Source organism: Notothenia coriiceps, unplaced genomic scaffold (assembly GCF_000735185.1).
Source record: "Notothenia coriiceps isolate Sejong01 unplaced genomic scaffold, NC01 NC01_scaffold00019273, whole genome shotgun sequence".
NCBI classification, from domain to species: domain Eukaryota; kingdom Metazoa; phylum Chordata; class Actinopteri; order Perciformes; family Nototheniidae; genus Notothenia; species Notothenia coriiceps.
Window position 1 is genome coordinate 8,126 of NW_011351974.1, and position 24,423 is coordinate 32,548.

A 24,423-nucleotide genomic window follows, 5' to 3' on the forward strand; every position below is an offset into this window, starting at 1 on the left:
AATACATTTAATTAAAGTCAACGTTTCAGTTTCTTCAGTGTAACCTTCAGTCATTGAGGAGGCATCTGAAAGGGGACCAGTGAAGCAACAACAGGCTGTAAAGGTGAGAGGAAGTCTGCGGTCTCAGAGAGATGACCAATGTAAAACGGTTTCAAGCAGGGGAGTGTGATCTAATACCTCAGCAATGTTCTTTTTAGGCCTACTAAAACTGTGCTACAACTCTGGAGCACTTCTGTCTTATTTACATCTTACAGAATCTAACATGTTCCTCACAATATACAACCCAAACCATCATCAAACGATTGACTGATAACCTGCCACAGTCAGCACCGTACATCACAAAGCAAAGGGCAACATTGAGTGGAGGATGATTCTTGTTACTTTTTTCAGAGTGCAAACGTTAGTCAAAGGTACTTTACATAGGTGCGTGATACACCAAGTTGCACCTGTCACATTTGCTTGCATTTGTGACTTTTAGTTTCCTTTTCGGATAAAGCATTTTTTGGGGAAATCAACTTTTATATATTTACAAATATAAGAGATCAGGACCTACATGTACAGAATATATGTCAAATAAATAATAACTGTGTGGTGGGAAGGTTAAGGTACATACATCTGAAGTAAAACACAGAGTAACTGTAATACAACATGAGTACGAGAAGAGCAGCACAATGACAGATAAACAACAACCATGACAGATATTCTCATGTTGGAAAGCCAGCTGACACAAATATCTGAAACATACAGTTGTGTTTATGCTTCTCATGAACAACAACATATTCTGGAGACATCTTTATTCTGGCTATTTTGAGTGTGAAACAACAAAATAAGTTGGTAAGAAATATGTATATAACAATTAATTAAATTAAGGACTTATATTAATACTATCCACATAATGTAATAAATAGAAATATCAAATAAATATTTAAAATAAAAAGTGAACTGCAGTCGCTGCTGTTAAGATCTTTTGATTTAGCATCGGAGGTTTTAATAGTACTGTTGAGTAGCAGGTAACTAAGTCTGAGTGCCGACATGATGAGGTGAATAGAGAAGCACTCAGTGAACGTTTAGTAGAACAAAAAGTCAGTCCATCAGTGAGATAACAGAAGGACAAACATGGTTGAAGGCAAGTGAAATACTGATTGTACATAATTCTTTTCTTTTTTCTTTCTTCATCAGCAAAAACTAAAAAACTAGTGGATACGTTTCATCTCAACGGTGGCTGTGAATTTAATGTATATATTTTCATGCTGTAAATTCAAGAATTCTTGCCCTTGTGCCTTTTTTATCTGTAATGATTGACAAAATAATTGAGTTTAAAAAAACTAGAGGGAGGGAAAGATTATAGGATTCCTGTGTAAAGGTGGGTTCAGACTGACATTTCAGAGGTGGTGTGATTGAATACAAAATCAATGCACAAATTAAATAATCCAAACCTGTCATTCAGCAAAACGTTGTGTCTATTTTTAGGCTTAATGACTCCAATTCATAAACAAAAGACAAACAAAAAGGTCTGGAGTAACAAAGAGAACTGCAGGTCAGTGCATGTTACTCTAATGTTTTTTAAATGGCTTTTTAAGGCAAATAAACTCAGAATGCAAAAAGAAAGAAAACAAAACACAATCCATACATATGGTAAAATAAATCAAAGGCAAACATGTAGTCTGAACACACCTCAAGGATTCCTGGCTCTCAAGCTGCATTCATGTCCCATCGGCTAAAAGTACATTTAAGCGTCCAACTTGAAAACATGACTTGGCTTACACGTAATAAAAACTCATTGGGATCTTTGCGATTTGGGCCCTAAACTTCCAGAATGAAGGTGTAAATGTTAAAAATATTTATATAGGTAATTTGGAATATATATAAATAAATAAAAATTAATTGTAACTTGTTTTATTATTAGCGTTGACATTGCAATGTTTTGTTTGGTGCAAAATTACTTTAAAACGTATTGTGTGTAGTAAATGGTCAACCAAAGCCGAAATAAAAACAGAAACATGTTCACTGTCAGCCGACAGTTGTCCCCATGTGACATGAATGCAGAGTTAGCATGCATGCTAACTAGGGGATCGACTCGGTTGTGGTCTACCGTTTTTCTCAGGCAAAACTAACTTTCCTCTCGTGTGCCTTCCATTTTCCTTGCTCTAAGCTACTACCATGCTCCAAAATAGTAATTCTTAAAAAAAAAGGGATTCATTAACAGCATACTTTAGCAGAGCTTGGTGCATGTGGCAGAAATAGCTTTTCTTGTGGCGGCCATTTTGAACATCTGCACTACAATATTGGATTAGAGGTAAGAAAAACATGTCTGCTCCATCGAACAAGGCAAAGTGAATAAAAGCATGTGATTTAGTTTGCAAGTGGTAAAAAAAGAAACCCAAAACGTGTACTTTTACTAACCAGATCAAACCCAAAATGTTATGAAGGAGGTGATAGTGCATAGTTTTGCAGGGCACTAAAATGTGTGCCAGGACTGTATACAGCACTCAATAAGAATTAATGACTCGTCTACCAGCTGTGGAAAAACTAAACTCTTTCATTGCGTAAATATCAATATGATAAACATATCTGCGGGCATCCTGTTGTGTTTGATGGTTAGAAGCTGATATGTTACAGGACGTGTGTGCGTAAGGGACCTCGTGTGTGTACTTTACTGGGATGCTTCACAGAGGTTTTTGAGGGGCTAATCAGGAAGGAGAGAAGGGACGCTGAAAATGTTTGGAGCAGAAACCAACCAAGGTCAAATCTCTAAAGAACGCTTGTCAATGCCTCCACGTGCTGAAGGCTGCTCCCAAGTCTGTGTAGGGGCAGGCGGAGCAGAGGAAAACGAGCACTGTCCTCTTTGTCCCAATGTCACCTCCAGTGGGCCCATTTCTTCCAGCTGGAAACTAGAATAAAGGCTTGTGGTCTGATTCCACTCCTGTTCCCCCGATACAGCAGAGGGAAGCCTGCAGTCTCCAGACAGGCCGCTGCGTCCCTTCTGTGTTTAATGTGTTTCATATATTAATATATTCACGTGTGTGTGTTTGTGTCTGGTGTATTGTGTTGTGGTAACACCCTGAAATCAGAGGGTGCCACCGGGTCCCCCGGGTGGTTCTACGGCGCTACGCCAGCGAGTAGATGGCGTTGACGGGCGAGGTGGCCTCAGAGCTCTCGTTGCCCTCCGTTTCGTCCTTGTCCTTCTTCACCGTGTACTGGCCAATGAAAGAGCCGTCCTCGTTGAACTGGCCGTCGCCGCCCTCTCCGTAGTCCACTAAGCTGTCGTCGCTCTCCTTCACGTTGCCGTCCAGAGACGTCTGGCTGCCCTGCAGAGGCTTGTTGTCCTCGTCGCTGCTGTAAAGGTGAAGCAGAGTTCAAAGTTAAAATGGAAGCAGGAAGTTGTCATGGTGTGAGAAGGAAGTGGAGACCCGGTCATCCCGTCGGACAGGTTAGAGGGGAAAGTGAAAGGTTATGGGGGTTGCAGGTAAAGAAATGATGTTAACTATATATTTTCCGCTTTTCAAACTCTTACTGAAGTGACTATATGTTCAGGTCACTCTGACTATAATTCAGATTTATACAATTCATTTCTTTTCCATATTTTCTTTAAATGATAGGTTTGAATGATTTAAAATCTATCAAAAATACAGCACGCACATGGTGTTGGTAATGTGGACGTGTCTCTGTATTTATTCCTCCTAACCATAAAGGCCACAGAGCATCATACTACTGGTGTGTGAGTACTGTATCAAGATAGAGCTCAGAAAATCCAAACCTACCATTTAATAAGATAGCTGCATTTGTATTTTATATCAAAGATGCTTGTTGTTGCAAAATGTAAAGAGTATTTTAGAGAACATTATACATGTTTGTTTTACAAGCAACCCTGTCTCCTAGAAATTCTGTTCATAGAAATCTAGCTTGCACCAATTTGTTTTATTTGAAATGCGATTGCCAGGATATAGTTATTTTTCTCTTTATCAAACTGTTTACTGTTTCATATTTCCTTACCTAATCCCTACAGTAAGCCTAACAACGCTGTATTATCTAAGATTCACTGTGACTTCTGTACAAAATATTTAAAACACACTTCCTAGACTGGAAAACACAGAGCCAGTGAAAATATTACCTACAAGATATTTGACAAAGTGAATGAGTGAACACACAGAATTTGGTAGGAGACAGGAGTGATTCAAAGACATAAATACTGTGGTAAAGATTCCAACAAGAAATGTTCATACACATGCTAAATGTGGCCATATTATTCTGACATGAGATCCAAGCAGTAGAAATCATTTGCACCTCATCTGTAGAGCTGACTACAGATGGCTCCTCACTCTGACTTTAGGGGAAGAGAACGTCATGCACAGGAAGTAAGAGCTACAGGCTAGCATTAGCTTTCCTTTTCAGCTCAGGTCAGTAGCATAACAGCAGGAAATGCATTTAAAGAGCATCTTGCAGGTTTTTTTTTTTCTACATTTATGCTTAAACTTGCTTGAAAATTACAATTAAAAAAATGAATGTAGGATTTGATATGTTTTACGAGACATAAGGGCAGGAATTCAGAGGGAAAAAAGCAATTTTGAGCTCTGCTCTTAAAAACGGCTTTTTTTTTTAAGGTCATACGTCCAACGCGTCATATTACATAACAAAGGGGAAACATCTCCGCTCTCTGACCGCGGGTATAGTTAGTAGTTGCGTTGAGTTGAGCGGTTGTGTTTTAGTGAGCTGGTATTTTTCGGTAGTTTTACATTGTATTTCACCATTTGTAATCATGGTGCAGTATTGTGTTTGTGCAGGTTGCACAAATACCAGCCTGTCAGGACATCGAGTCCACAGTAAAAAGGACCGGAGCTAGTGTTCGTTCCTGGGTGCGTTGTGCATCCACCTCCCTGCAGCACATACTCTCCACAGCTTTATCAGGAAACCGTATTACTTCACTCTGCCTCCCAAGAAGAGCTCGCCTCTCTCCAGTCATTTAAGCTAAAGTTGGTTATTGAACCTGAAGCTTGTTGCTTCTGCCCTCCTCGACTACGGTCTGGGAGCCGACAGGAAAGTTCAACACACAGTTGGCCAGTCCGCCCCTTTGTAGCATATTATTTCGATGAGAGATGAGCAGATCGCCACTGGGCTTTCAACTAAATACACAGCCACGCAAAAACTGCGGCATTTGTACAGCTCCTTATGGGTACTGCAATCAGTGAAGTGCTTTCCTCCGTGGTGAAACGATCAGCACTGCACCACGGAGGAAAGCGGCAGAAAGTCACCTGGAGTTAAAGAGAGCGGGGCTGCGTTACGTGCATGGCTTCCTTCTGCAGGTAACGGGGAGACGCGCTCTGGCGGCGGTCTCGTTCAGGATCCGAAAATACAATTTAAATATTTTTGCACACTTATTCCACTTATTCCTAGTGTGCCACTGGTTACGGTGCCGCGTGCCAATGCTGGCACGCGTGCCAGGGGTTGCCGACCCCTGCTGTAGTGTATATTTCTGTATATTTTTTGGAAAATCTAGTGTATTCATCATTTTCCTACACATTTATTCACAGGTGTCTTTAACCTGGAAGTTGCTCTTTAAAGATGCAGAAGTGAAACATTTTTCCTTTTCTTTTTATTTTCTCTGCTCGGGTCTGCTTATAGCATATTATGGTTATCATATTAACTATCCAGATTCCCATCAGATCAGATCAGAATGTACACTGAAGCTTCTCATATTCATCATGCTCCATGCGGAAACACTTCGGGAACCACAGACATCACACTTTAGAAACCATACCTGTGTTTAAGTACAAATGGACCACAATCACATTCTGACAAACTTAGAATCTAAATTCAACCCACATCCAGTATTTGTTATATAAATCCACAAAAAAACGTTCAGAGTAGAGCGAGAGGCCGTTAGCAGAAAGTAGAACTACAGACGTTGTCTAAACACAAGCGGACACCTGACAAGGTGAAGAGATGAAAAGGTGAAGAGAGTGGGAGTTGAGCATAAAGTGGGTGGGAGGGTAAGAACGTCATCTTAAAATCATTTAGAATGTTAATTAGTCATGAAAATCCCTTTCTATTTAACCCAAATCTTTTAGCAGCTTTGGCTTTCTGTTAGCACGTCAAACGACAGAAGCATAGTGCTATAGAACCAGCAGAAATGTGTCACGCATTGCCACGTTTGTTAAGGAAGAAAGGTTATGCCACTAAAGATGCCCAGAGCGCCTGTTATACACAGTCCAGTGTGCTGGCAGCTACAAAGTCTTTCTGTATTTTCATATCCTTTGAGTGTGCTTCTGTCTGTACCAGTGCCACTGAAACACTTCCAGATAACCTCTCTCACAGCTAATCAAACACATCTGGTCAATAGGAAGGGACATCTTTAAACCGCTATCCCTGGACTCATTTGCCAAGCTTGCTTACATTGGTTGACCACACACACTTTAAGAGAGAAACTGTTATAAAGTGACTTGGACATTTTTTCAGAATGAAAGAGTCGGGAATGATTCTATTATCTGATTAGGTGACTTTAAGAGCAAAGATGGGTGGAGTAGGATGGGAATGGGTGAATAACCTTCCAAATTAGAAAGTAAAATCGCCCACTTTCAGCGTTCATGAAATCCCAGGAAAATGACACAGATTAACATAAACATAGAGTTTGAAAGTCGTTGACAATACAAATCATCAACTAGTTTTATATGATCCATTATTGGATTAACTATGCTTTGGAATGCTTTTCGTTGATAGATCAAGTTCATTCGGACGATAACACATTGGAATGGCTCTAACAGACATTAAGCAATTCAAATGCACAGCAAATCAGCAGATCATATTAGAGCAGGTTAGGAGACTCTTCTCCTGTCCTACCTTTCAAGAGACCTTTGGACCAATGAGAAAATAAAAAAGAGACAAAGGGCAAAGACATAAAGTGGGAAGGGTAGAACAGAAATACAGTCATGACAGATGGACAACAGACATGTGACATACACAGATATACTACTGTAAAACTGAAAAGGGACAACATTAACATGTATATGTCTTTTAGGGTGGCAGTTAATACATATAAATGATCATAATCCTAATGGCATGAAACCAAAACAAAGGTTTGAGCTTTGGGGCAGCATAGCATGTGTCAGGGCCATCTTTTTCCTCCTTTTACAACTTGGGTCTCATTTTTGTGGTTCTGGCCATCAATTGCTACCAGGTATAACAACACTGTAGGCACCAGCTGTTCAGATAGAGGGAATTCACAACAAACGAAGTTTGGCGGGGCAGGTAACCCCAGCAGTCACACGGATTGTGGCAGCCCAGGATGCCATTGTGCGATTAAGCGCCACATCATTCGTGGTGTACAAGCACACAATCTCCATGTTCTTGTCCGACAACAGGGCTGGGACGGGATCAAGCCAACCGTTTATCTAAAACACTAAATGAATAGGGTTAAACTGAAATTAAGCGTATCTCTCAATACTGTATGTTACGTATAATCCTTCATTACAAGAAAAATAAATGTGTGGAATCAGTAAGTGGGTTCAATTAATGATTAATCCTATTGTTCACATTTGTTGTCTCTTCCCTGGAGGTTTGTTTACAACCTGTATGATGGGCTGAGTAACCCTTTTTAGAAATGTTGCCTGGTTTGTACATACTGATGGCCAACAACAAAAGAGAAAACCCAGGTTATAATACATTGGATTTATTTCTAAACAACTACACTAGAACACGCTAATTTGTTTCATGCGGGATAAAAGTGTGACATATTGATGTTTAGCTCTTGTGCTGCACATTAAAACTAGAAGACAGGATGCCAAACAAGATTGAGAGAACAAGAGAAGCTATGCATAGAAGAAATGTAATTCCTAGGGTTTTTACTTTGAAGTCATTTCTAGATTTTAAAGCTACATGGATTTAAGGTCGTACATTTTTGTTTGTTAGACCTTTGAAATGTTGGTTTAATCTTTTCTCCTCCAAATGTTTTCTCCACTTGTTTGTTGCCTAAATCACTTCCTTAAGGGCGTCAAACTGTGCCAAACATCTCCCTCCCTCCCGGCCCCCACTACAACACAAATAGATTCCATTGCCTCATGCACCTGCGTTGATTTTTAAATGTCAACCGGCAGAGGGAAACATTGTAATGAACTCTAGAAGGGTGATCACATGTTAGAGCACTGAAGGGTCAGATGCATAGTGTCAGGCTGCTCTCTGGGATCATGTCTCAGTTACTGCAGAACAGCTGACTCATGATGTGGTTATAGGGACGAAGACTTCTGTAACAGCAGCAATGTTATATTAAGATGAATTGTTTATTATTGCTCCAATGTTGAGCTCGATGAAAGCAGCTTGGAGCCTTTCACAACAATAAAAGAATCAATGAAAAGTTTGACGGGAAGGCAGGGGGCGGTGTGTGTGCTCTGTGTGTTTTCATTGAGGTTTGAGTGCTGATGTTCTCTCCACATGTGGTTGTTTTAGAGCTCAGGGCAGAACCAAGACATATATTAGTTCAGATCTTTTATACAGCCCTGAAAGGTCTGGTTTGATGCATCTTACCTAAAATGATTGTTTCCTTTCACCCTGCTCTTCAGTGAATTCACTGTGTAATCATTTTATTTTTGTATTCCAAAGGTAGGCAATCAAAGCAGTATAAGTATCACCAGGGTGATGGAGGATATGTTGGGATGAGTCTGTTAGTATAGAGCATGTTTCAGTTTGAAGTGTGAAACATGAAAGCCTGTCTGGAGGTTTGACCATGCAAACTAAAGAGCTTTGTTCCAACAGCAGAGAGGAAGGACTGTGGCTCTGATCAGACCTGCAGCTTGTTATTTTGTCCACAAACAAACCACCTAGTAACTTAATGAAATTATCTTCACTTAAGGGATAGTTCAGCCTTTTGAAAAATACAATTTGTATCTATAATAAGGTCAGCGTGAATCTTGTGTCTGTTTAGCTTAGCTTAACATGAAGACTGGAAGCTGACAGAAACTGCTACCCTGGTTCAAAACAAGCCTACAGATAAAGGATAAGCGGCCTGAAAGCACTTGATTGTTAAGTCTGTGATGCCGTCTTTAACCAAGATCACACCTGACTTTTGCGGCGCATTTTATTCTGGCGAAACATTCAATGTATCCCAAAACTGCAGCTGATAGAAAATGTGTACAGAGAGAAGCGAGCACACCAGACTGAACTGATTAGTTCAAACAGGTCACTGTTTATGTGTAAGCCTTTAATGCTCAGGTCTTTTTAAAACTCACTGATATGCTTTCTTTCCTATCTGATGCAAATTGTTTTAAATGCTTGATTGATTTTATCTTTTGCTTTTTGTGGTCAAGTATGTTGCATTGTTCTCAGTGAAAATACATACCTCCATAATCTCTGATGTGTTTTGGGTTTATTGTGTTCACTCACTTTAAGTGTTACAGCAGCTCTACAGAGACGAGGAATCAATTCTAAAAGGGAAAACATATTAGTCAACCTCATTTATTTTGTGGGAGCCCTGGCCTCAAACAAACAGGGAGGTTATATAGTTTGCTTGACGATTTGATTGACAGTTTGACACCCATAAGGAACCAGAGGCGAGCACTGCTGTCATCTCTCTAATCATATTTCATCACTGCGGGTTCGCTGCATTGTATGGCGTGTCCTCCATCGATCACAGTGTATAAATATTGCTTTTGAGACAAATGCAGGCCAGATAAATTTCATGAATGAAATCTGTGCACTCTTTGCAGGCTGACCAAAGAGCCAGCGATGCATTATCAGGCAGATTGGGGGGGTCTCCCCAAATAAGCTGCACATTATCCAGCCCACGTTCCCCCCAGCTCAGGGGAACACCTGCTCCCCCGACATGCACAGGCCAAGAGAGATGCCGTGCCAAAACCAAAGTACCTGTTCTCGTTTTCGTTCTCGTTCTCGTTTTCGTTTTCATTTTCATTCCTGTCAGGGACAGATGACCCATTTCAGCGTGGGGGAGAGAGAGGGTCGAGTCGAGAGGAAACAGGGGAGACAGTAAAAGAGAGAGGAAGTGTAGAGACAGAGAGAGGGAGGAAGGAGCTCCACATGAAACATGCATGTAAATACTGCATGCACACAAAAACACACGACACACACACAACACACACAGAGCCGGAAGCTGGGTGCTGAGGGCTGAGTAAAGCAAAGACCTTGAGTGTGAGAGACGGGCTGGGTGTTAATGTTATTTAGAGTAATGATTGATTAGATAACAGGCAGGGGCCCACACACTGGAGAGGGATTCATCAGTGTTAGGCACAGCAGCGCTCAGATGTTAGCAGAAACTGATTGTGCCTCTTTTTAACTGAACCCTAATCTGATCCATCTTGTGAATGTCAGTGCCACCAGACGCACTGCTCTGAAAAAACTGAAACATTGACTTTAATCAAATGTATTAAAATATGTTTGATTAAAGTCAACAATTACGTTTTTTCAGTGTGTTTTGTCAATCAAATAATGCTATTTTATATAATGCTTTTATTAAAAACAACCTACATCAGAGCATAGCTTTAAAATGATAAGCCATTGCCCGAAGCTGTTAGGTGGTATTCATACTGTCAACATAAGATTCAGAGGCCTTGTCTTATTCCACGGTGTCTACAATAATAGATAAAAGCTTGTGTCACTCTCACACAGCTGAGTGAGAACATAGTGGTAGTATCTGAGATTTAGAAGGCAGGTTAAATTGAAAAGTTTTTAGTCAGAGTGGACAGATACAGAAAAGACAGACTCATTCTTCATAAAGAAGAGATCAGTAGGACCTGGAAGGAGCAAAAGACACATCACTTACACAAACTGTACACAATATACTGTACATAGAAAAACCCTACTGCACATGTTCAGTAATTAGCAGTATACGAACACAATTGCCTTCTTAACATAAAACTATGTTAAGGAACTGTGTGTAGAAAAAACTCTACAACTTGCTTTCTGTGATAATCCTAACTCCAACCCTAAACCAGAGCTAGCTAAGCTAGCAAACAACAAATGGCTTTGGAACAGCAGATGTTGAATAATGATTCATAGAAATACAGTTGTGTGACAGACATTGCTGCTCTGTCACTTCTGTTGCCTTTGACTTTCTCTCTAATCCGTTTGTATTGTTTCAGTGTCGCCACAGTACAGGGTCACCACAGGTCCTAGAAGCTTCCTGCTTATTAAAGCAAACAGTATTTCCTGGGCAGCAGATGCGTTAGGGCCTTTATGTTTTGGGATCATACAGCTTTGAGTTAAAGGTTTGGCAATTACAACACAAGCTACTTACAGTATGAAAAGTTCCATACATGAGAGCATCTTTTTCAAATGTATCTATAGAACTATTTTGAAAAGCTTCACTCTTCTGCGTGGAACAAATGTGTTTTCAAATGCATCTGCCTTAGTGATGGAAGGAGCCATATTTAGCATTATTCATTACCAAAAATAAGAATCATGCCTGGCACTTCTGTGCTCTGAAACAGCTTTCTTATTACAACTTTATCTACTTTGATCTGGATCTGGATTTCTCAGATGAAACCCTCCTCTGCTCACATGACTTACTGCTCACAAAGCTGAGCTGGCCCCAGTAATAGAGGGCTTTCAAAAGGACAAAGTCTTTGAGCTGAGTCTCTCTGCCATCGTTCAAAAGATATAGATCTCTATCTGCTACAATAACTAGAGCCACCTTGATATGGACACCATGCCAATAAGAATATTCAAAACAAGGTTTTCATTTACAGTGAGACATCTAAGGTTTCCTGAAGTTTCAATAAATAGCAGGTCTTTGTGATTGTGTTGGTTTAAGACTTAGTAATGATCTTCTTTTCAGTACCATACTGAATCTTTTCTTGTTTTATTAAGCAACCATGTAACCTTTAAACATGAGTTTCAGTAAACACACACGCCATTGCCTGAACTGACTCAAATACCTCTGTATTTTAATTAGTACCATAATCCTCACAGAGTATTAAAGATAAGACGTGCTTAATAATCATACAACCAAATACATTTACAAACGTTCAAGTTAACTTCCAATAATTTCAAAGGGAAGCATTTAAAGAAAGTTGGGTTTTATACTTACTGGTAATCAAAAGATCCATCCTGGTCTTTGTGATCCACTGCGTCCAACGCCATATCTTTTTTGTCACGGACTAAATAGAAAAGAATAAAAGTAACATTTTAGGCATTTTGCTGAGAGCTGCACTTATGGTTAGATTTGACACACAAACACTTCCACGTGTTGAGGGGCTCATAGAGTTCATTTGAGCAGTAAATCCTTCTGTTTAGTCCTCAAGGCCCAGGAGTTCAAAACTTTTAATCTCAATCAGATCCGATCAGATTTTGAAATCCCATTTTTTGTGATCCAGGATCAGACAAATTGGCCAGATTTTGTCCCTGGAGTTCAAAGCAATTCAGGATAGGATCAGCCTGATCCAGATTGCGATTTTTCAAGATGACTAGATGCTGAATATCAGTGCTTTAATCCTGCCGATCGCCATCTAGTGGCATTGAAAAATAATACAAGGAAGACAAGAGACCACATTGCAGAGACATCTATTGTCCGCAATTACTTTTGAAAGGTGATGACAGATGGACTTTTTTTTTGTTGAAGGTATTTTTTCTTTAATCTAAATTACATTTGTGATTGACAATCTATGTTGTGATACTTTCATGAGCATAAACATTTATGTCATCAACATTTGGTTGAAAACAAAATAGGCCACCACAAACGTGACCAAAAAATGAAAAATAAAATTGATTTGCCATGAAGGCTAAAAATGGTGTATTATTTCAGTTAACAAACTTTGCCATCTTATTTATATTGAAACATATTTTTAAATAAATGGTACAGTACATTTTGCTCTGGTAATCCACTGGAAATCCACCCCTCTGGTGGGATCAGGATGATCCAGTTTTTTGGGATCAAACTGATCCCAATCCTGTGTTGTCGGTTTGAACTACTCGTTTCGAAGATTTGATCCAGATTAAAGCTTGGATTGGATTTCCTGATCTGGTCGGATATGAAAGTGATCCTAATCCTGTTTTTTCGTTTTGAACTCCCCAAAATCCAGATCTGATCAGATAGGGATTACAAGTTTTGAACTCCTGGGCCCAAGTGATCATTTGATTCCATATGTTTGTCTTCAACCTTTATTTTTTGAACTGTTAGCAAACACTGCGTCTTAATTCCATACTTAGCTCCTAATAAGTGATAAACTGATTTCATAAAGCAAACAAATTATGACTTTGCACAACTTTGGCACGATAAATGAATGTATTCACTGAAAGGACATGATACAAGATGCTTGCTTATAAATGTATTAACTTTATGTAATTTAACTCATGACTTATTTTGACAATTTTCTAAGCTGCTGAATTCATGTTTACTTAAGCATGCATTAGGAAATCAGTTTAGTTGTAGTTATTCAACATTATTGGGTTTGGGGTAAGGTATCACAGTCCTGCAGTCAGTAGTGGAAATACCTTTTACTCCAGTAAGTGTGGGAACTCATCTCATTAGTCTTTTTCTTTTGGGTTATATCCTTATTTGACTTATTACTGGGTGTTAGTTCTTATCTTTGACGGCATCACCGTTCAGCACCTACCTAGACATTTTGCAAAACCAGTCACGCAACCACCACCTAGACATTATAGAAACTGCAAAACATTAACACGAATAACTTCTCTTGTTCCAAACCATCAATGATCACGTTTTATATCAGCAACAATGGGGACTTAAAACGATTTCAATATTTCAGTTGTTTTTAAGGCACATTTTGAAAAATCAGTAGACGTAGTAACACAATTCACAAATGTACACCTGTAGACTCTGACCTTTAAAACCACTATTTATTATGTAAGTTAGTCTGGAACTGGTAAACAGCTTTTTCCTGTGCCAAAATGTGCGGACATTTTGAATATTGGTCTGTTGTTTTTCCTCCAGGCAAAGGATGAAACCTTAACAATAAACTACCGACATAGGTGTCCTTGGGTGCTTTGAAAGGTGCCTCTGAATAGAATGAATTATTATAAATAAATAAGATTGATATATTTCAAAATGAATAGAATGAATTATTATAAATAAATAAGATTAATATATTTCAAAATGAGTGCTATATCAGTCATTGAAGGAAATACAAAGGTGTACATGAGTGTCTCCATCCATTCTATTGATGAAGGTACACTACAATCTGTCCATCGAGAGCTGCAGTAATGAGTCCTAAAACCCAAAAATGAGTTAGCATTCAATCACTTTGAGTTCACTCGTCTCAAGTCATTGTTTTTACTGCACTTGTTTTGGTTTTAGAGGACCAATATAAGAGGGAAGCTAGAGAGATTTTAACATTTCATTTAACGACATAAAATACTTCAGTAAATACCCCACTGATTAATGTCTGAGCATATATGTGTCATAAAAAGTGACTAAATCAGAATACTAAACGTCATTGCTCTGAACATAAGCCGCCTTTAGCTTAGCGGTGGTGATGCGCAGCAATGATGTATTTCGTTTATAGCAGGCACGGGCAAACTAAGGCCCGCGGGCCATATACGGCCCGCTGGGCTTTTGAATCCGGCCTGCCGAATATTGGTACAAAATTGTCCAAATAATAGTAAAGACATAAAGCATTCATTTTGTCTTTTTCCTGCAATACCCGGCATTTCAGTTGATCCCACTAGATGGCGCACTCTAGACACAATTTACCTTTGCTAGAATCTGGTCTATTCTCTGGCCCCACTCGGCAGCAATAACATTTCATGGCGAGTACGGCGAATACAAGTTGTAAAAAGCAGTAGCGCTGAGCAAAGTGACTAGAACGCGACCACACACTTATAAAAAACACTTATATAAAGTCAGGCAACACTAACCAGGCTTAGTGTGATTCTGTTTATTTGACCGTACTTTAATAACCATCCGTTCACTGTTATTGATCATTGTGAAGAGGCAGACATTTTCCTGTTGTTTTGTATTATTGCAGCTATCGGATGGAATCAATACATGGGCTACATGTGGCCATCACAAGTAAAATCATAACGAAAACTACGCCGGTAAAATATGCGTGTAGAAAACGGCTTATGCCACAATATGATAGCAACAAGTAGTCAAGATAGTCTGATTAGCTAACGTCACCTGTAGAATGCCAGATAAACTTTCATAACAGCGTTGTGATGCCAAACAGCTTTCAGACTAAAACACACTCACGTATGGGGAATTGGGGATATTTATCAGCTGCTTGTTGTGTGACCGTCAGACAATGAAAACTTTGCAGCGGCTGCTACCGCGAGCTAACGGGAGAGTAAACTCCGGTAGACGATAGGCCACCGTAATGAGCAGCACAGGCAGTAATGCAGCTGAACCACATTAATAAACAATGCACCTCGGCACTCTGGAGAAAGGTATATGGTTGGAGAAGTAGTTCTTTAATTTAATCTGGCTTCGTATAATTAAAAACTACCCGACGCAGTCCTCTATTGATGTTGTTGTGAGCGGTGTTGCGGAGAAAATCAGCGATGTAAAACGCTGTGTGGGTCATAAGAAGGCACGTAAACGGTTACGTCATGACACAAACGATGACGCAATGACGCAATAATTCACCTTTGAACCTGCATCTGTAACAATGAGTGGACCAAAGAAAAGAAAAGTCAACATTGAGTGCCGAGTGTATAATGAGGTGTGGACAGCTAAATATTTTTTTTACCGATCTGCTACTGGCCCGGCCCGTCTGTCAAATTTTAAAACTCATAGTAACCCGAGCCAAAAAGTTTGCCCACCCCTGGTTTATAGCCTTATGTTAGCTTTTTTTTAAATAATAGCGATTGCATTTACACTTCAAATATCATAAAAGTGGTGTTGATATGAGGAGATTATCCTGCTAAACAGAACCGTTTGTATGCCAAATATCTTGTGTCTTGCAATATTCCAAAATCCAACAGAAAAATCCCAACACATTTTGTCCAGGGAGCCCTTGGGATGCTAACTTCAGTGTCAGCCAACAAAAATAGGTCATCCCTGCACCACTCCCGGTCTTCTGATGGGTATGAAAGCTTTACCTGGGTATTTGCCTCCGCGACTCCTCTTGATGAAGCAGACGATGAGCAGGATGAGGATGATGAGGGCGATGGCACACATCAGGCCGATGAACCAGCCTTGAGTGGCAATGTCCACCTGGTCTATGTAGGCTGGAGACACACAGAACACACAGGGTGGCACAGGAGAAGAGAGAGGAAACACAGTGAGTCATTGTCAGCATCACAGTCAGTCCCAGCTAACACATCAGTAAATCTGTTCTCATCACACAGCGCTCAGCAGAAGTCAACAGTTCAGATCCAACGTTTACTTATTTCCCCCCAAGCTCCAATCCAGGATGTTGTTCAAAGATCTACAACAGCACAGTGTTTGTCCTTTCCCCCATCACACAAATTAAATCAGAAAAGGGCGCAAAACAGTGGTTTGTGGAATGCAAAGTATTGCTACTTACAATACACCAAGAGATCCCATCCATCCATCCAGCCATCCAACCAACCAACCAACCAACCAACCAACCAACCATCCATCCATCCACCCACCCTTCCATCCACCATCCATCCATCCAACCATCCAACCAACCAACCATCCATCCATCCACCATCCATCCATCCAACCATCCATCCATCCAACCATCCATATATTATACATATTTATTTTCTTATTATGTCCATGCAATAATCATAGAAGAACCCATTAGTCCCTATGAGCATTAGCTTTTGCTTGGTGTGACTTTGGAAAGTCACAGTCAGATAATCCACCTGACAAACCTTCACTCGTAAATGATATTCTGTTCAAAGAGACAACCCAGTTGAAGTTAGATGTCTCTGAAATACAGAGGGGTGAGTGATTTACCTCTGGTAGAACATGCATGGAATCAAAAATTAAACCATGGTAACTCACCCAGCTTTGACTGAGTTACTGTAGACACTACCGACAGACTTGCACTCGAGTAGCCCACCTGGCTGGAACCCCGGTTCCACCTGGCCAGATGGGGTCTCACCTGCTTTGGTCTTAAAGGTGATAGATTTGCTGCTGACGCTGTTGAGCTCATGGGAGTAAACCCTCAGATGGTAAATGGCGCCTGCGATCAGATCGGCCACCGTAATCGGGGGCTGTTTCACGGGGACAACGTTCACCGACTTGTCGCCTTGAAGACACAAGAAAGAGGCCAATCACACTCCAGGGGGTGTGGCCTTTGCTCCACAGTAAAGGCTGTCTTTACTAGCAAAAGTCACAGGATCATGATGAATTGCTTTCTCTGAGTTACTGCAGGATTACTGAGATAAATTGAGACTGATAACAATGCAGTGCCCATCCCCGTCATAATGAATAATTCACAGTTTTATATTACAGAAGCATATCCATGATCTAGTTTCCTACTTCTAGCTAGTATTTCTTATGAGCAAGGAGCTGCTCTTTGAAGCTCAGTCCAGCTGACACATTCTGGTTCATTTGAATCTTTGTGGCTACATTTAAAAACTAATCTGATAATGTGGAATGGAGGAATAAAGGGAAGGGGTGGCAAAGCATTGTTGTCTCAATTATTCACAGGCCCACACTTATCTCCATGAAGTTGAAACAAAAGCAGTGACAACAACCTGCATCTGTCAGAGAAAGACGAGTGGTCATGACATGGCAGCTATGAGCATGACTCAGAGGTTGCAGTGCGAGGTTTCCACATCATGCACCAAACCATCAACCCTGTCAGCAGGTTGGTGTCATCCAGCACAACTCATTCCAAAGCCATGCTATTAGCAGCAGTCCTGAAACCAGCCAAACAAAAAGACTAATGCAGACAGAGGTAAAGACATGCAAGTCCTTTACACGTTCTGAGTCAATGCCGTGATGTGAAGTCATGTTCACTATTTCAAGTACACATTTGGTGATGTTTGTGTTTTCAGACGACTGCAAATAATATTTAAATGTCTTTTTACTGAGACCACAGAACTTAATTAAAACAACATGTTGCTAAGTTGCTGCTGCAGATAAAGCTGTTGCTATTACAATCCGCTGAGTTCACTATTGCGACCATCACAAGGGTGCATACCTGACCTTTTAACTTTTGTTTTTCTCAATACATCAGGAAATTGATGACTTTAAATTAACTATTTACATACTTAATGCCTGATTTCTCTGTTTGTCTATCCTACTGTGACTTTTAAATTCCATTTTACAATCCAACATTTTCTTGAATGAATCAGCAAAATGAAAATATTTAGCTTAAGCCAAATCTCAGCAAATATATTGATATAAACTGGGAGGTTACTTATATAACAGACAACCTCCTATCGTTCCAGTACAGTAAATTTTTCAAGAATACTTGAAATAAATTGCATTTCTCTTGATTAATGTAAGGAGAAAAGGGTACATTCTCAAATAAAAGCTGTTATCATGATAAGGGCAGAGTCTCTATTAGGGGCAGTTAAAAACAGCGAGAATAATTTATAATTCCGCAGCACTAATTTACACAGTGTACTACTTTATCTTTTAAGAATTAGTACTGTTTACATGAATTAATTAAATCCAGTCGCCTTTAGTTTGCCCTTCTTTTGATTGGTGTTAAGCTCCAGTCAGTAAAACTCAACACTGTCTACAGATGATGCACACAGGAAGAGGAGGGACCTGAAGGCTTTCCATGTGTAAGGTAAAGTTGCAGCAATTGAGGGGGTATTCATTAATGGTTAGATAAATAAATATGTCAGGTATGATGTGAATGTTGTCCTGTCAATGGATTAGGGTTGTGAAAGGTTCTTTATCCTGAATATATTAAGATAAGAGGTAAACATAGAGGAAGAGTTGAGCTTGTAAACACCAAATTGAAAGAGAAACCTGTCTAGGTCTGTGACATGAAGCCTGTTTCAACAGCACAGTTGCCTCTGTACCTGAGGTTAATACATGCTACTGATCATCTTTTGAGCAAACTTGATCTCTTGAAATGCAAATCATGCATCGTGCGTGGACACAAAATAATAAAGGAATGTATACGAGAGGACATTGAAGTGGTCATGCCATTTTTTTAGTTCATGTTGTGTAAAGACGGCAAAGTAGTACTCAAACAACTTTAGCTTCACTTGGGATTACATTCAAGCAGCTCTCACTTTTACTGCAAAGAGCAAGTTATTCAAATATATCATGGTGGGAATACAAATATGTAGCTGTGTACCCAAACAACAGCATAATCCTTCATCTAATTAATTTTCTGAAACAAATAAAGAGACTACTGAGGAGTGGTCAGTAGGATAGCTGGAGAATAAAGGGATGTGAGGGGAGGTGGGGGGGGGGTCCCTGCCACTCTTCACTTATGGCACTTCTCCACTGCAGGACCTAGCACGGCTTAGCACAGCTTAGTTTGGCCTTGATAGGCCAGGCTCACTTTAAGCTGTGCTTCCACACCGGACTCTGAGGAAAATATTCGTTGTGGCCAAACGGCGGTACTACACTTCCGTATCAGTCGCTGGGCCCGGAAATACTTTTTCCCATTGACTAACATGGGGAAAGAGAAGTCTATAAATCGTTGGATAATTTTTTTTCAACTAAATAAACTACCCAGTGTGAACGTTTGTATAGCCCTTATTAAAAACATTCGTTCCTCAAGTTGTAAAATGTGCTAATAACGTTATTCTGAGAGTTATTTTCCTCTGCACTATGAACGTACATCTAACCCACGGGACCGCGCCACCCGGCACGTTTGTGTGACGTGTTCAGTACCACATGAGTTTTACCTTTACCCATGGATGCACAAGAACGGAACGGATTATATGATTATATGAATACTTTCGTGACGTTTCGCTCTCTCAAAAGTTGGGCCATTTTGTCTTCATGCGCCAATGAGCAACTCTCATAGGAATGAACGAGGCCCCGCCTCCCACGCTGTATCCAGTTCTTATTATACATCCATGCGTATAGTGCCACGCGAAGTCCCCAGCCGGAAGTCCCTGGAGTTGGGGACTGGCTTCAGCCTTCCGAGTAAATCGCCAGAAGCGCCGACACCTCCTCATCTCCACCGCTCCCATGTTTTATTTTGTGTTGGAATAAGTTAGTCTCTCTCCGTTGGTGCGCTGGGCTAATGCTAATTCTAATAATGCTAATGTGAGCAAATAAAATGGTGGCTTCACAAAAACTTTTCAGAGTTTTACGGGGCGTGGTTTGCAAATCGCCCAGCCAATCAGAACTTGGAACCTTTTTCTCCCCAGGAAAGTCCCTGCTCTCTAGCAGGGACTAAAAAGGGGTGAACAGGTTCACAAAAAAAAGTTCTAGTTCCCGATCTTTATGGTGTGAACGCAAAATCTCAGGAACTATTGGAACTATTCCTGGGAAAAGTACTCCGGTGTGAAAGTGCCTAAAGCTTTCAGATCTGACCTTAGAGAACAGAGTGGGCGGGGGGGAGACCATTAGATCAGTCTCATCACCCCCCTCACCTCCCTTCTTCTCACCCTTTCTCTTTCTGTTCACATACAGACATCATTAAGAATTAAAGCCACTGCCCGAATACATTAAAAATACATCCTTCCTTCTTTCCGTTCATTATCAAAGATCAAATTGGAAGCAAAAACAGAGATCCTATAAGTACTGGCAAATCCAATCTCAAGCAGCTCTGGTATTTTAGAAAAGGAGGGATGATGTGTTTTATAAAAGGAGACTTCAAGATTTCCAAACACCAAATCCAAAGCAAAAGGAAAGTCATAATGGAAACCTGATGGCCGAAAAACAGCGTTTCAGACAAAGCAAGCAGAATCCAATAAGAGCCATTCAAAGCCAGGCAGCGTGTTAGTGAGGAAACATTGTGATGGTGCACGGGAAGTTAGTAATGACAGGATGATGAACATTTTCCAACATTTAAAGAGCAGAGAAAGGTATGAAGAGTTCAAGAGAGAAACACAGACTGAGCTATGAATGTGGTTTATGCAGTAAGACAAGGACACATTTTAGCAAAACCATTGAGCAAGGAATTAAAATAAACTGCTACTCAGGTGTAATTAAAGCCTGATTGACAAAAAGGTATACATTTTTTCCATTATGTTTGCTTTATCATAACAAAAAGTCCTGCTGCTAACCAGATTGAATTTCATTTAGAAAAGAGGGAAAAGGTTTGGCCAGAAGTAAATATTTCCATCTGTTTGTGAACATAATTCATATACAGTGCTATTTATAAAAGTGGGCTAGAGTAGATGCTAATGTAGATCAAGGTGTCTTCAAAAAGACAGTACATTCTCTAATACCCAGCACTGAAAACCAAAGCTGAGGTTACTTTAAACATGATTCAATACATCTAGTCTTTGTGAAACACAGCATGTCAAAGCTGCCAATTGGGTCATTATACATAACAGCTTTTTTAAATCTGCATTAATGAAATTTGGTTTGTTTGCCACTAAGGCCGGACCCCACAACAACCAAATTGTGGCTTTCTAAAGATGATTTTAGCTAATGTGTGTATATTTTTATGTAAGTATCCCAAAGCAGCTGAAACAGGCTAAAAGGCGTCAGAGCTGAAGGACCTGCAGAGTTTGTGATGACTCTCTGTAGGGTCAATACTACAACCAAAAAATGACATTAGTCATAATCATTTGACCCATTGTTCAAATTAAAGTCAATGATAGTGAGTATTTAAAATGAGAGCTGGTCAAGTCCTTAATCTTAGAGGTCAAACCGACATGGTAGAGTCTATTATATTCTAATTTGGTGGTCCAATAATTTCATGTCTTTCAAATCTGTTTTGTTAAATCTGTTTAGCCTTATCTTTGAAATATTGCACTACTTCTGCTCTTCTTACTTTGTGACATCTCACTACTCTGTTTGTCTTTGATAATCAGACAGCTATTGGTTTTCATATCTCAGGTGGCTTGGACTGGTTTCTTACTGTCCAGTGTGAACTCTAGCACAAACTCGCTGCTGCCGGCCGGGAAGTTGTGTCTCCAGCTGACGTTAGCGTAGTTACTGTTAGGCTCCACCGTCAGATTCCAGATCTCCAGCCTAGGGGCCACTACACAGGGGGGGTCAGGGGTAGAGGGATAAGGGTCAGGGGCAAGTGGCAGAGATTGCACAGTTACAACAACCACACACGCGTCTCAATGAAGAGCTATGCATGGTGCGAGCACGGAGGGACTCTAGCTACGAGAGCGATCGTTTTGATGGGTACCGAAGTAGATCATGATCTTTCTGAAGCCAGAAGTACATTTGTTTTCATGGACAGGAAACTCACCCATAAGAAAATAACAGAGGATTTGTTAACACATAGCTGGGATGCTTAATTCTGGTTTGGACTCATTTGACCTTAAAAACCAAAAGAAGAGGTGAGCTCTGCCAATATCACAACCTTTATCACTCTAGAGATTAAGGCTACTTTCTTTTATCATTTAATTTAAAAAAGGTTTGTATTCTCACTTCCTGACCAGGAGGTTAGTTACTGGCTGCATCCCAATATTCTGAAGTAATTCCCCACTTTTTGTACAGTAGGTACAGCACAGATTATTGGAATGCAGCTCTGATGTGGTTTCCTGTTTCGTCAGGTGGGAGAAGGCAATCGTCTTTTGTTATCCATGAAGTGCCGTTCATTGTACACTAAAACAATAGAAAGACAGTCAAATCCAAAATGGGACAACAGCATGTACCCAACACATTCTGATCATTGCGCCTGGTGGGGACCAGCTCAGGACGTGCAGTGGTAGTGGTCGCCTCAGTCGTAGTGGTAGTAGCAGCAGTAGTAGTAGAAGTAGTAGTAGTTGAGGTACTAATGGTTGTAGGAGCGATGGTAGTTGGAGGAAGAGGAGCGAGAGGAGGAGGAGTAGGAGAGAAAGCTGAATCTACGGAGGCCTCTGTAAGCTCGACTACAAGGGAGGAGGGGGGAGAGAGCAAAGGGTTAAACACAAGGCAGCAGGAGAACATCTAACAGGTACACACACACACACACACACCACACACACACACACACACACACACACACACACACACACACACACACACACACACACACACACACACACACACACACACAGGACAATGAATTCCTCTCAAGCAGCACACATCACTGCGCACATCAAACGTCAGACTAAGTCATCATGGGCGAATGAACCATCACAGCCTTCATTTGAGTGTTTCCTCTTCATCTCTGATTTGATGCGTTCACACCCCTTCATCGTCCTGCATGGACTGAGGTTGCACTGCCACCAAGAGGACACCTGCTGATATTACAACATGCCTGTCACTGTATTTCTTTAAAAGAAGGAACATTTCTGTGTAGGGTCTTGGTTTAGAAAACCCCAACTGGTAACCTTATTTTGATTACCTATTTGTGTTGCATTTAAAGGGCAACACATTTTTTAAATCCACAAAGGTCAGTTGAATCATTATGGGAAGTATTATTTATCTTGTGCCAGTGAGAAAGAGAGTGAGTTAGAGCTTTAGAGGAGCCATAGAGGAAACTGACATGAATTGACTGGATTGGAGATCAGACAATAATAACATCTGAGAGAATAACCCCTGATGATGTCATCTGGGTTTACCTCGGCTTAGATTCACGGACTAACCATTTATAACAAAAGCCTGTGTTACAGACTAGGGCTGTGGACCGGAAATACAGGGGTCAAAGAAAAAATAGGCTATTGGTTGCATTATGGGAAATAATGTGGGATCTAGCTGGGGATGCACCAAAAGCGATACCAGCAAATATTTTAGGATAAGCGATGATGACAAAATGCAAACTATGCTCTGCTAAATTGTCAAGCGGAGTGGTGAAAAAAGTCCAACTGTAATGGTATTATTAAGTACTCATATCAGTAGTCGGTATCGGCAAGTACTCACCTGTAAGGACTTGTACTTGCTGTTGGTCTAAAACATAGTGGTATTGCTGTATCCCTAGATCAAGCATATTTAGCTTACTGTTACCCCTTGTGTGGTGTTCCTATTTTGGTTACTCAGCCAGTGTTCGTGGGTCTGATAGACCCGTTGCCTTTTTGGGCTTCAATTCAACACAATCAAACTATTTTATGTTAAAATACTCAACAGATGTTTACTTCATCTCAATTACAAGCAATATAAACAGCATATGGTTCATATTTGCCCTGTTACATTTGTTAGATCACATTAATGAATTAAAGTGCTACTCGTTTTTTTGCCCGCTGACCGGCTGGTCCTGTGGCTCGTCTTCTTTTGGCACCTAGCTGATGCTCAATCTCATCCTCTTCTTCAAAGTCACTGTCAGACTCAGAATTCTCAGAAATGTGATCCTCACATTCTGAAACCTCTTCCTCTTCATCTACATCAAATGTGTAGGAGGGGGGGGGGTACAGTGGGTGGTCCTTGAAAATGTGTTTTGATATATGTTCTTCACAGAAAATGAGCCAAGGCCATTAATTGTGAGTTTGACAAAATAATTTGTCATATAATTTTTCTTTAACTAAATAATGGAAACGGGTCCCACAGACCCGAACACCATAGAAGGGTTAAGTAGGGGC

At 40.4% G+C, this 24,423-nt stretch overlaps 1 protein-coding gene across 1 annotated transcript in view; it reads right to left on the reverse strand.

Annotated features, from left to right (window-relative positions):
* Window positions 1–6: 6 nt before the first annotated feature.
* Window positions 7–24,423, reverse strand: part of nfasca (neurofascin homolog (chicken) a) — a 44,423-nt gene continuing 20,006 nt past the window's right edge. The window contains exons 23-29 of the mRNA XM_010778561.1: window positions 22,582–22,797; window positions 21,831–21,953; window positions 16,974–17,120; window positions 15,997–16,125; window positions 13,554–13,589; window positions 12,029–12,098; window positions 7–3,336 (exon numbers count right to left, since the gene is read on the reverse strand). Of these exons, the coding sequence (XP_010776863.1) occupies window positions 3,108–3,336; window positions 12,029–12,098; window positions 13,554–13,589; window positions 15,997–16,125; window positions 16,974–17,120; window positions 21,831–21,953; window positions 22,582–22,797 (950 nt within the window). The 3' untranslated portion in view covers window positions 7–3,107. The remainder of the gene's footprint in view (window positions 3,337–12,028; window positions 12,099–13,553; window positions 13,590–15,996; window positions 16,126–16,973; window positions 17,121–21,830; window positions 21,954–22,581; window positions 22,798–24,423) is intronic.